The sequence below is a fragment of the Daldinia vernicosa genome (assembly GCF_022497035.1).
Source record: "Daldinia vernicosa strain CBS 139.73 unplaced genomic scaffold F5Y00scaffold_14, whole genome shotgun sequence".
In the NCBI taxonomy this organism is placed as follows: Eukaryota; Fungi; Ascomycota; class Sordariomycetes; order Xylariales; family Hypoxylaceae; genus Daldinia; species Daldinia vernicosa.
In genome coordinates, this window is record NW_025953930.1 from 294008 (window position 1) to 307848 (window position 13841).

The 13841-nt window shown below is 40.6% G+C and overlaps 1 protein-coding gene across 1 annotated transcript; it reads left to right on the plus strand.

Annotated features, from left to right (window-relative positions):
* The first annotated feature begins 2159 nt into the window (after positions 1-2159).
* On the plus strand, positions 2160-5535 carry F5Y00DRAFT_232607 (RNB-domain-containing protein). The gene is made up of 2 exons (XM_048007180.1): positions 2160-2505; positions 2573-5535. Exons 1-2 carry the CDS (start codon positions 2310-2312, stop codon positions 5335-5337), a joined length of 2961 nt encoding a protein of 986 aa, XP_047866462.1. The 5' UTR covers positions 2160-2309; the 3' UTR covers positions 5338-5535.
* Positions 5536-13841: the final 8306 nt, after the last annotated feature.

A 13841-nucleotide genomic window follows, 5' to 3' on the forward strand; every position in this document is an offset into this window, starting at 1 on the left:
CAATGACGCAATTTATATAGAAATATTTATAGCTGCGCCGCTGCCGAAGCATGAATTCGTAGACAGGAGGCTTGGCGCTAGGTCGTCTCCAAAGTCAAGGTCTCTGACGAGGCCTTTCCTATAGGTTTTCTTTTTCCCCCCTTCCCCCCCATCGACTATCTACTCTAATGCACGTAGACGCATGTACGTACGAGATCATGTTAATGTCACGTAGTAGAACTTCAGAAGCAGCAGCAAGCAGTAAGCAGGCAGCAGCAAGCAGGCAGCAGGCAGACGGCTGATCTGGAGATCTCAAACCCAATCTCATCAACTCTCCGCTGCCGAATCATGATAGAGTCCCAAAGTCTGTAGTCAATCGGTGAAACCAACACTATCCGATATGGCAACACCTCGAGTGTACCACAGCATTCGGACAAACTTCCTAGAGGCTAGCCACAGCAGCATGTTCCTTCATCATCTTTTTTCTTATTTTCCTTCCTTAATGTTTTAGAACGGTGGCTGATGGTAATGTTTCATGTTTAAATCAACACTCCTACCACGTTGGCTGAATGCTTCCCTAAGACTTGTTCTAGGTAACCATCGAGAGACATTCGGAAGTGACGTCTTCTCCACGTTGGCGTGCTTCACAGCGTCGACTTGGCTTGACGACGTACCGAACACCCGTAATAATCATTAAGTTTCTTTTCCCTTATCAACTTCCGGTATCGCAAGTCTTCTTCTTCCAACCTTTATCTCATTTTAGTATTTTTTGATTTTTTTGATCAAGAACAGCCGATTTTGCTTACTTGCGCAACGGGATACAGCCTGCGAGGGTTATGGGTTGAACAATGGCGCACTCCACACGATGCTGATATATCGTCCGATGCAGTTTACCATTCCTAAGTGCCGCGGGATCGACCAGGAACCATAGAAGCAGCACCACCACCCTCCATGCAGTACGCCTAGCCAGTCTGCCTGTATGTTCCCTGGGGTCTTAATAGAATAGTGAGGCTATAGTCGTTGCGCGCCATCGCGGCCACTTGCACATCCTCACGGCCGTGATAACAACCGTAGAACGCGGGAATAGCGTGTTTTCTCGCCACACCGGTTCAAACGTGACTATTCACATGGCCTGCCGACCTTGGAAGCTGGTAAGAAATACGCCTGTATAACAGGTATAACAGATAGACCATCGTACCACTTTGCTGCCGTTGAGAGACCTACTTCCCAAGCCGTCGTCGATCTCGCCCTATTTAGTGAGAATGACTCCATATCTCCATCGCGTAGACCTGTTTTTCCTCCCTTCCTCCTACCTTCATCTTAAAAAAAAATCAGCACATATTCACAGCTCCTAGACAAAACGCAATAATGGCAACACCAGATACAAGATGCTATTGCTATAATTGCTATTTTTAAATTGAAGGGTTGCGCATATCGTCGATCCACGGCGGGATACCAATGAGAAGAAGGCAGCGCGTCGCGGGAAAATCTGCCGGTTGAATTTGTGGATCATATGAGTCAGATTTAATATAGATCCGCAACCGCATCGCATCCCTCTTGCGACGGCTTGCGCCCGGCAAGTTGCCCGTGTTTGAGGTGATGGAAGAGCCGGGCGGGCTGGGAAGTGGGGGAGAACCTTGTAATAAGTGTTTACATATCTCTTATTGAGTGTCACGGCTCATGCAGATATCTTGTTTTTTATTCGGTAGTCTCTCAGTGAGTCCAGGTATAATCGATGTTTGGAAATTATAGGGAATATACCTAATGCTTGGATGTTGTTAGTGAAAGGATATAGGGATCACATAATGGCATGAGTTAATTTGGCAATCGATATGCTGAATCTTGATATAGTTATAGCAAATATTTACGTAAAAGTTTACTCACTCGTATAGTAAACAAAAATATTAGGTTTTCCATCCTATGTAGAGTTTGAGGTTTAACGATATCGAAATGGTGATGAGATAGTCTAAGTCTAACATAGAGTGATTCTATTTGGCGACTCGACTAATAGAAAACATACTGACGGACCGGTGGCGGCTATTGGACAGCCGGCATTACAAAGTACCTTAGTATCTAATCCGTACTAACGTGGAACTACCTTGGATTAGATAAGCAACAGCTTGATATCAAACCCTTTATCGATAAGCAGAGCTTAGTGACGCTGTACAATTTCACTGCGATTTGCACTGCAATTTGATCATCCAGCCGCGCCATCGCCTTCGTTACCAAACATTGAGAATTCAAAATTTCTTATCAAACTTCCAGCACTAAAGAATTCTAATACTGGACGAACCAGGTCAAAATAATAGGAAAGGAAACCTATATTCAAGATGACGAGTCTCAAAAGACCGCAGGGCGCTGACTCGTATTCCCCGAATCTCTCGAGCAAGACCTATGTGAGATCTACCAAGAGCGGCAAGGTCCAAAAGATTGTGCGCGAGGTCTATCTTCGCCAAGATATTCCTTGTTCCTCCAAGATATGTTCAAAATGTCTTACCACAGCACCAAGAAACGCGAGCGGACAACGTGAGTCTTCATATTCGGTTAGCTAGTAAGAAACACTCATAATTATCGAGACTAACTTCAACTCTAGCAAGCCCGTTCGTCCTCTCGGACAAGCCAGCAGGTACTAAGGCTTACCCGCAAGGACATTACCTTGTCCCAGATACAAATGCTCTGCTTAATGCTATGGATCTGTTCGAGCAGAGCTCCGCGTTTTATGACGTTGTTATTTTACAGACCGTCTTAGAGGAACTACGCAACAGATCTTTGCCGCTATATAATCGGCTGATTGGCCTAACCAAGAGCGAAGACAAGCGTTTCTACGTCTTCTTTAACGAATTCAGACTCGAGACTTACGTACCTCGAGAACAGGATGAGACCATCAACGACAGGAATGACAGGGCCGTCCGGCAAGCTGTCAAGTGGTATAATGACCACCTAAACCAGAAAAAGAGCAAACAGCTTCCGGTGACGGTCATGCTCACAGACGATAGATTAAATATCGAAAAGGCTAAAAAGGACAAGATTCCGGCCACTACGTTACGTGACTACGTATCAGGGCTCGAGGATGCAGACCGACTACTCGACATGATTCCTGAATCACAAGAGCGGGGCATATCCAGAGATAAGAATACATCTGAATTCCTATATCCCGAACATTATACTCTCTCCAAGATGATGACCGGAGTCAAGAGTGGTATTCTCCATCAGGGTATCTTTAACGTGTCGCCGTACAACTACCTCGAAGCCTCGATCAAGGTCCCCGCGTTTCCAAAAGCACTTATTGTTCTTGGACGTGAAAACATCAACCGTGCGGTAGACGGAGATGTTGTGGTCGTGGAAGTCCTCCCCCAAGACCAGTGGAAGGAGCCCTCTACCAAGATCATCGAGGAAGAGACCGTCACGAAGAACGAGAATGCCGACAATGAAGAAGGTGGTGATATGGTTACCGAACAGGAGAGGCGAGCTCTACAAGAGCAAGTCAAAAAGACACACGGTTTAAGCACAGAAGGTCGACCGCAGCCTACCGCAAAAGTGGTCGGTATAATCAAGCGAAACTGGCGTCAATACGTCGGTCATGTCGACCCGTCATCTGTTAGCCAATCTGGCACTCAGGGTAGGAAGCAAGAAAGCGTCTTCCTAATCCCGATGGATAAGAAGGTACCAAAGATCCGCTTACGTACAAGACAAGCTGGCGAGATCGTTGGAAAGCGAATACTCGTCGCAATCGATTCGTGGGATCGCGAATCTCGACACCCCGTCGGCCACTTCATCAGGTCTCTGGGTGAATTAGAGAGCAAGGCCGCGGAGACCGAAGCGCTACTGCTTGAGTACGATGTCCAATACCGGCCGTTCCCGAAGACGGTGCTAGATTGTCTCCCGAAGGAGGGACACGATTGGATAGTGCCACCCAGCACCGACGATCCTGGTTGGAAAGATCGGGAGGACCTTCGAGGCCTCCTTATCTGCAGTATCGATCCTCCTGGCTGTCAGGATATCGATGATGCGTTACACGCGAGACCGCTGCCAAATGGAAACTTCGAGGTCGGTGTTCATATTGCAGACGTTTCGCACTTCGTGAAGCCGAGTAATGCGATGGATACCGAAGCAAGCATCCGAGGAACGACTGTCTACTTAGTAGACAAGCGTATCGACATGTTACCGATGTTGCTAGGTACCGACCTTTGCTCCTTAAAACCGTACGTAGAGCGCTACGCGTTTTCGGTGCTCTGGGAAGTCAATCAAGACGCCGATATCATCAACGTGAGATTTACCAAGTCTGTCATCAAGTCTCGCGAAGCATTCAGCTACGAACAGGCACAGCTGCGCATCGACGACGCATCTCAACAGGATGACTTAACCCAGGGTATGAGAACGCTATTAATGCTATCGAAGAAGCTAAAACAGAAGCGAATGGACGCCGGAGCTCTAAGCCTCTCGTCGCCCGAAGTCAAGGTCGAGATGGAATCGGAAACCTCGGATCCGATTGATGTTAAGACTAAGGCACTGCTAGATACCAACTCCCTTGTAGAAGAGTTCATGTTACTCGCCAACATCAGCGTCGCGAGCAAAATCTATGAGGCCTTCCCGCAAACAGCCATCCTAAGACGCCACGCCGCGCCACCTAAGACCAACTTCGACGAGCTAGCCAACCAGCTCAAGGTGAAGCGCGGATTCGAGCTACGCTTCGATTCGTCAAAAGCGTTGGCCGATTCTCTAGACCAGTGCGTAGACGCGCGAGAGCCGTTTTTCAACACGCTGGTGCGTATCATGGCGACGCGGTGCATGATGAGCGCCGAGTACTTCTGCGCAGGTACCCAAGCGTTCCCCGAGTTCCGACATTACGGTCTCGCTTCCGAGATCTACACGCATTTCACGAGTCCAATCCGACGATACGCCGATCTCGTCGCCCATCGCCAGCTCGCGGCCGCTATCGAGTACGAGCCAATGCACCCGTCGGTGCGCTCGCGCGGGCGTCTCGAGGCCGTGTGCAAGAATATCAACGTGCGGCACCGCAACGCGCAGCTGGCGGGCCGCGCCAGCGTCGCGTACTACGTCGGACAATCGCTACGGGGCCGGGTCGCGGAGGAAGAAGGCTTCGTGATGAAGATATTCAGCAACGGGTTCGTGGTCCTGGTGCCGAGGTTCGGTATCGAGGGCTTGATTCGACTGCGCGATCTGGCGGAGCCCGAGCCGGAGAGCGTGTTCGATGCGGATACGTATACGCTGAAGACTAGTGGGAGCAGGGAGGTTACGGTCGAGTTGTTTATGAAGGTGGTGGTGCGTATCCAGGATGTCAAGGACGAGGCGACGGGCAAGAGGGGTGCGAAGATGGAGCTTGTTAGGGCTGGTTAGATATTTTTGGCGAGGTGGGGGATATGGAATTCGGGGGTTCTAGGTGTTGTTATTTGGTAAAGAGATAACACGATGTAGCTGTGAGAGCCGAGTGCCTGATCATAAGATTCTGTTGTTCGGGCGTAGTTAATAGATACCTAGGTAGGTATATATGCCTTGTCGACAATAGAGAACTGCCACTCGCGCATTCTAATCTCATAGTTGTTCTGCGCCCTGGTTTAACTAGGTCTTAAGGTCTTACGTCTCACCCCTTAACGACTTTACTAAATAAAATGCTTCCACCCGGGAAATATGTCGTCTTACGTAGACGTCGCTACTGTAGACGGTAGTAATACGAATGTATTGGGTGTTAGAATTTGTTAGGTTAGGTAGTCAAGCGCTACGATATATTAGTTCGTCGACAGAGTCGAGATTTCTCAGGCCATGCTTGCTATTTGCAAGAATTTTTCCCATGTTGTTTGTCTTACGGGACATACATAGATAGCATACTGGGTTGGATCTCACGACTACCTGAGCACCTACTTGGTATATCGCACATGACACAAATAGAATATGGAACTAGGTACACATTACATCTTGGCCGCGGATATTGCTAAGCAGGAGGAACGCCGATGCGAGTGGTATGTGTTAGGCTTGGCTAAATACCTCTAGGACTGTAGAGACGGAATCTAGCTAAGATAGACAGACGTAGGTGTACGTATGATTCCTATAATTGCCTAACCTACCTACCTAGGTATTTCCATGGGGGAATTTAGGTAAATGCCTTGGGGTATCTATCTATGCGTGTTTTATCTAGGAGGTAGGTGTAATGGCTTCAAGTTGTATACATATTCTAGCACGATGTGGCATCCGTTTATAAACCCTCCGAGAGAGCGGCTAGCGAGATGATACGAGCGCTTCGAAGGGTGAGGGATGATAGGTAGGTAGGTACCTAGGCAGGTGCCTCAAACTCTTCGTATGATACGATCTAACTACCCTCATTACAGATGGGTACCTAAGTAAGTAAGTAAATCCGGTATCATTACCGACGACGAAGCCCCTGAAGCTATGTAGAGCCTTCCTCGTATCTATCTATTCAGACACACACACCACCGTCTCCAAAGAAACCCCATTTATTTCGTATCGTACCTTACCGACATGACATAATATACCTACATGCATACCACAGGCCGCAGTTCGCAGCACCGGGTTCTTCCGGATAAGCGAGCGCTGCAAGCGAGTATGTAATGACAGCTTGGCCGCGGCGCCTCATAGGCCACCACCTACGTATTCACACCTACATACGTGCTAATCTACTTACCTCCTATATATGTATGTATGTACGCATCCAAGAACCGCCGCCCCTGGCCCTGGCATTCGACATCTCTGCTCAGCGTTCCTGGTACCCTGTATACCTACCTACCTACCTACCTACCTACCATGCGCACCTGCAAGAGACAAGGCCGTCCGCGAATAGGAACGGCCTGTCCGGAACTTACCGCGCAAGTGCCGGCGCAGCGTTCGATATTGAGATGGGCGCGCATAGCCATAGCTTCCGCCGTGTTCTTTTGTGAGTTGTGCCCGGTCCCCTACACTAGGGAGGCGTGAAAAGTTTGGGGGGCAGACATGGAGTGCGGATATACGGGTTAACTGGCCGTTCCTGAATGGGAGGTGTTACGTGCGAATCTACACTACGGGAGACGATGGGAATTCGATTGGGAATATGTACGTATGTATATTGTATAATACACTAGACATCGTGAATATTATACACTACATATGTGCGTACACTAGAATGAAGATGCTATAGTTATAGAATCGAAACTAGTATGCATTCACATAGTTACGTAAATATCTAACTACATAATCTTCATCTCAACATCCCCCCTGCCGCCACGGCATGCGGGCTATAACAGACGTCATTATAGGGTATATCTGATTGGCTAATATAAGTTGAAAGGTTTGGGAGCAAGAAAAGGGGTGGAAACGAGATACGTCAGGCCTAAAACAGCAATGATGTCACAAAGTAGGTAAACGCTTATAGCTGTACGAATAGCTTAATTAGGGAGCAGAGATGTGTGTGCTAGGGAATCCTGTTGTATAGGTAAATAGCTGCCTTATATATCTTAGGCCATAAGAAAATAGGCAATTTCAAATAAGCCTTTATAACCCTTACCTTATCCTTTATTACACCCCCCGAACGTTCGGCGACTCCGTTTTACACTTATGTATAATTAGTTAAGGGTTTAATTTTTATATATAAACTTTTAAAATACTTTTTTATTGTTAATTTTACCTTAATAATTTCTTTATTAAATTTTTATACTTTAAATATAATATTATATTACGTTTTTAATTTATTTATTAAATCTTTTAACGTTAAAATAATAATCTTTTTAATTTTATTAAAAAAATAATAGTTAAAAATTATATTTATTTATTTATTTATAATTAATATAAAGTTTATAACGTTATTAACGTTTAAAATAAAATAAAAATTAAATATTAATTAAACTTTAAAGAATTTATTAAATTTTTTAAAGCGTTAATTAATTTATTTTTTAACTTTAATTATATTATAAACTTTATATTTAATTATAATAAACCTTTTAATTTTTACCTTTTTACTTATATTTATAAGATTTTTAAAGGTTTAAAGGTTTAAATAATTTAATTTTAAATATTAAATATTTATTATATTTAAAAAAAATGGTTATAAAATAATTATGTTAAATATGTTACGTAAAATAAAAAATATAATTTTAAAAACTTTATAAAAAATATATTTAAAGATAAATTAATTAAAATAATTAATAAATTTTCTTATAATTATATTATTTAATCGTTTTAAAAAAATATAAGTAATTTTATTATCTTATTAATAACTTTATTTTTATAATATTTTTAATAATATTAAGTTATAAATAAAATTTTTATAAAAAATAACGTTAAATAACTTTAATATAATATATAACCTTTTATATAAAATCTTTATATTAATATTATTATACTTTAATATAATTATAAACTTTTTATTTATATATAAATAATCTTTAAAAAAAATTATTTTAAAATTTTTAAACTTAAAGATTTTATTAAATATATATATTATAATTCTTAAATTTAAAATAATTAAATTTTTAAAAGGATATTAATTAATATAAAAAATTATATAAAATTAAATAATTATAAAACTATTTAATCTGTTAATATTAATAATTTATTTATTTAATTAATTTTTATTAATTTTATTAACGGTTTTTTTTTTATCTTTTTTAATAATTTATATTTTAACAATTATTAATAGTTTTTTTATATTTGTTTTAATAAAGGTTTTTAAACTTTTATAAGGTTTAAAGTAATAAAAAATTTTTTTTAAAAAAGCGTAAAAGTATTATTTTAAAGTGTAAAATTTTTTATAAACTTCGTATTTCCTTTTAAATTAATTAAAATAAGATTTAATTAATAAATTAATAATAATATTAATTTTTTTATATTTATTTAAATTACTTTAATTGTATTTTTTATTAATAAAAGGTTATAAGAATTTTTTAAATTTAAAATTATTTTTTTTAAATAAATTAATTATATTTTCCTTTTTTTTTAATAAATAAATTTAAAAAAAGTTTTTAATAAAATTAAGTTTTTTTTATAAACGTTCGCTATTAATTAGGTAATATTATAATGTTAATGTAATATTTTTAAAAATTAAAGATTAATTAATTATTTTATTATTTTTTCGATTTATTATAACGTTAATTTATATTAATAATATATTTTTTATTACCGTTATAAAATCTTTAAATTAATATTCCGTATTTAAGGCCTCGAGTAAATAAATTTAATAAATTTTTACTATAATAATAAATTATTTTAAAATTTAAACTTTTTAATTTTTAAAAGTTTTTAAAAAAGGCATAACAGCCTTTTTATATTATAACCGTATTTTTTTTAAAAATATATTTATACTTAACGTTTTTTTTAAAAAAAGATATATATCTTTAATAATACTTATTAAAGTATAAGTTATATAATAATATTTTATAAATATTATAGTTTTAATATATTTATTTAATTTTTTTATAACCGTTTATTATATATCGAAAATTTATAAGATTTTTAAATAAATAGTTATATTATTTATAAATTTTTAATTAATTTTAATTATAAAATTAATTTTAATAATAATTATAGTTTTAATTATTATATAATTAAAAGATTTTTTATTTTTTTTTAATTTTAACGGCGTATTATATATTACTTGTATTATTAATTTTTTAATTTAATAATTAGTTAAATTAAATATTTTCGGGTAAAAAAATAAAGATAAAAAAGATTTGCCTTTAATATTAATGTTTTTAAAGTTAAGTTAATTTTAAAACTTTTTATTTTTAGTAAATTTTTTAAATTAATTATTTTATTTTTACTATTTAAAAAACTTAATAAAAATAGCTATTGTTTTTTTTATAATATTTTATATTATAAATTTAACGTAAATTTAATTTTATATAAACCTTTTTATTTAACATAATTAAAATTAAATATATTTTTTAATTTAAATAGTAAAACGTAAGTAATGAAATTTTTAATTATTATAAAATAAATAAACGTTTATAATTATATAAATAATTTAATTAAGAAATAAAGATGTATATATATTTAAAGTATAAAACTTTGATATGTAAGTAGAAATATAAGAAATTATAGGTGTTTAAGTTATCCCTAAGTCACGTGGGGCTGACTAATTCAACAAATAAGCTCCCGATTCGAGCTAAGTGGCGATCGAAGCCGTCCGATTTAGGAAAGCTTGCGAGTCGAAAATGGCATGTAGCGCCGGTGCCACAGCCCGGAATGGGGGGACGCCCGGTGGGATATCCTTGTTAGTGGTATAATATAACTTTACTATGTATGTAATAGAACGATGTATAGAACGGTGGCGGATTTATTCGATCTATGTATTTGTTCATGGCGGCGTCGATGGAGCGCATACAAGTATATTAGGTATATACAGAGGCAATTAGGTATGTACTTGCTTGGAACGGTTGGGGGGTGCAGAAAGCCAAGTGATAAAGGTAACGGTTGGCCGAACCAGCTTTTTGGGAATTTAGGATCGTATTCACCATCCTGGGCGATGATGAGCAGGGCGAACAACAACTCGAGAGGCTCGGACCGCCACAGCCTTGGTCTTTCGTCATCACGGGCCGTTCCAACTGAACGAAGACTAGTATGTCCGTTCGCCTTGGAACTTTGGTCAAACAAGTTAAATTTTGATACTATCGTCGACGGCCCACTACGCAAGTTTGTTAGTTTAGGTAGATCGTGCACTAGGGAGCGTGTAAACCAGGGTTTCTTCGCGCGGTCACGGCATCATCCGGCTGTCAGTCAGTAATATCGACACCAGTCTACACTACGAATACACTATGTATGTAATAGGTAGCTTGCTAGCCGAGATTCGCGCAACGAACGCACGACCGTTAATTCCAAAGTGGACCTCACATAGGAGATCTACATATTACTGTAAGTAGTCAATGAGACGTCATGCCTGTGAACCGATCAAGTGGGGGATTGGGGATGGGATGGAACGTAAAATTAAAATCCCCGAAAGAAGGTTGGTCTAGAAGAACGTTTGCTTAACCTGGGTCGAGCGTCCGCGCTCTATCTCCGTGAAATGACCTTGTTGCTTCGAACCAGTAGAACAGCGCTGCACATGAGCAAAACCCCTTGCTCGAGCTTCGCGATTTATTAAGTACTGTCGATTGTGTGGGTGGCTGGTTTATTAAAACATCGATGCTTGTACAACTTGTGACTATTATTGCTCGACAGCAATACGCAGTAGCAGGACCTAGTAGTAGTCCATTAGAACGTCATTGCGCCGAGGCGAAATAAATAACGAATTTCCCTAGCTTCGAAGCAAGGGCAGCATCTAACTACGCTGCTGCTACCCAAGGCTGTGCTTTCAACCTATACTTCTATCAAGTTGAGCTTGTATGTTGGCGCCTTTCAAATTGGCCACTTCGTGGGGGACAAGATTGTATGGTGGTGTTTTCAAGATCCGGATAATATATTTCTTCCCACTGATGTGGATACGGTAGACGTCCATGATAGGCACGAGTATATGGCAATAAGCCGCTGTCATAAGAGTGCCATTGAAGAATGCGACTTAATATATCCGCTAGCTATAGTGACCAGCCCGCAATATGCTGCTTCTTCACATTGATGTATCGGTTAGCATCGCTACGTGATGGGAGTTAGTCCTCTCCGCGATCCATATCTCAACGTATTTCGGTAGTCGTGATTATGGTCGCCGGTTGAGAGTAGCTCTATGCCACGCAGTCAATCAAGTTTTCGTCGATAAATAACCGGAACCAATGACTAGTAGCTCTCATTTAAGGCGTCCAGAGTCACCGGTACGCTGACGGAACAAATGCTACCATCAATCAGTATTGTGCTTACGGTAGTTCGTATATCGAATTGTGTGGTACCTAACGGCCCTTCACGATGAGCGGTGCGTCATGGCCTTGGGTGATAAGACGTAACACCGGCGCAACTGACTAATAAAGTTTCTTGCCACATATACCATGGCCTTTATACATGGTCTAGACTTGAAGGCATATACATAGTGATTACACTCATAAGGTAGGATTACGGTGATATTGGGTTCGACGACGCGTGATAGATCATCTGCGCCACTCGCGAGCATATTGTTGAGATACAGAAAGAGATGGGGATCTCAGTAATTTGTTCCTCATCGGTCCTCGTTTCGAATACCGGCGAACGATTTCTGGCACAAAAGCCAAGTGAGGATGACTGCTCAGAACCCATCTTGACGCGGGGAAACTCTGTTGGGCATCAAGACGAGCGCTTCGTATTACGCATCCGTGGCGGCGCAGTTACTCTCGGTCTTGTCGAACGATTACGTCCTAAATCGGAATGCTTGCCTAAGCCGTGAACCCGGTTTTGGAGTTTTCACCGCCGCCATGTTTTGTCAAAGGGTAGGGTTGCAATATAGGCATCGCCATAAAGAGTTGGGGATGAATAGGGAATGTCTTGGTGTAGGATCACCCACCCTTACGTCTTATCGGTACCTCTGTAATGGAGAGCTAGATGGCATCTTCCTTGAGAGAGCCTAAGTATAACGAAGCTTCTACGAATATAGGTAGGGCTTTTGTGACTGTTATCACATATGAGTTTTGACGTTGGCATGGCCAGTGTGATGCAGCTGAGAGATCGAGCTGAACTTGAAACTTATCTTTCGACCTGGGGCAAGCTGCGTGATTGCGGACCATGCTGCAGATCTGCGAGTCATTATGCACCTTTGCGATGAGGGCGGATACCTGATCCACTTAGAGGATACGAAGCAAGTAATATGGTAGTATGCCGTGACCGCAACGCAGGAAATACATGTTGCTTCTAGCCCTGATGTGATCATGTATGCCCGGAACAAGGCGTTATGATTTACAGCTCTTCAGCGATGGGATTTCCCTAGCCTTTCGACCTCTTCAGGAACATAATGTAGGGCTTACTAGTATATTTGCATGAGGGGCAGACATATTATTGCGCAGGAACGAATATTGGCCATGGGATCTTTCCTGTGGGGTGCTCCATCGAAAGCATACCAGAACGTCGGGACGTTTGTAGGATTTGGAAACGTAAGACTGGCGGTGAAATATTGGAGTAAGGCTTGTCAATATTGAAGTTGAGAAGTTGAAGGATGAAATGAGAACAGACGAATGAGGAGAGAGAGATGTACATACAGAGTGGGTCATATGTGGCTTACCGGTAAGTTTAGCGCGTAGGGCTGCCTAGCGCCTAGAATTACATATACATTTATAGGTGTAGGTATGTATATTCCCCTAAATACATGCTTTTTCGTATTATTAGCGAGCTTTATTATATATTATTATTATTATCCTTATCCGCAAAAGGATTAAATAATCGGGCCAAGCTTTAAGTGTTTACATATATACATACAACCTACATCAAATGCCCGTTAGGCGACCGGCAGACAACCTAAATTAGATTCGATATACTTCGTACCTATCGTCATCAATTCGACGTGCAGCCAAACATGCCGAGCGACCCCACGACCTGTCAGGTACGCTGCATCGCGCTGCTGCAAGGGCGTTTGCACGTAATCTCGACTGCATAATGTACCTAACCTAAGATATATACTCCAACGTATTTATATATTATTAGGTACCGGAGACTTGGTTGCTAGGCGCATTTACGAATTTAACTTACACATTCGTGTCTCGGACAGCTTTGTCTCATGCCCTTCCGAGACAAGGCTGAGCAGCGTGCTACACAACGCGATAATTCATCGGCTGGCTTACATTAGGCATGTCCATATGTAAGCAAGTCGTTTACATGCTTAATCCACGTATCTAGCCCGCCGCCCAGTCTATGGTAGCGTTCCCTTGCTTGCTACGCCTCGGGGATGCATTCGCTATTGAATCATGTGGTCGGCTTTATTCGATCAGCTAAAGTAGATTGCTTATCGAGAGGATTGTGATGGACATTGTCGA

Coding starts and splice junctions, on each gene's coding strand:
- F5Y00DRAFT_232607 (XM_048007180.1), top strand. CDS start 2,310: ATGACGAGTCTCAAAAGACCGCAGGGCGCTGACTCGTATTCCCCGAAT. Junction 2,506..2,572: donor AAGAAACGCGAGCGGACAAC/GTGAGTCTTCAT, acceptor CTTCAACTCTAG/CAAGCCCGTTCGTCCTCTCG.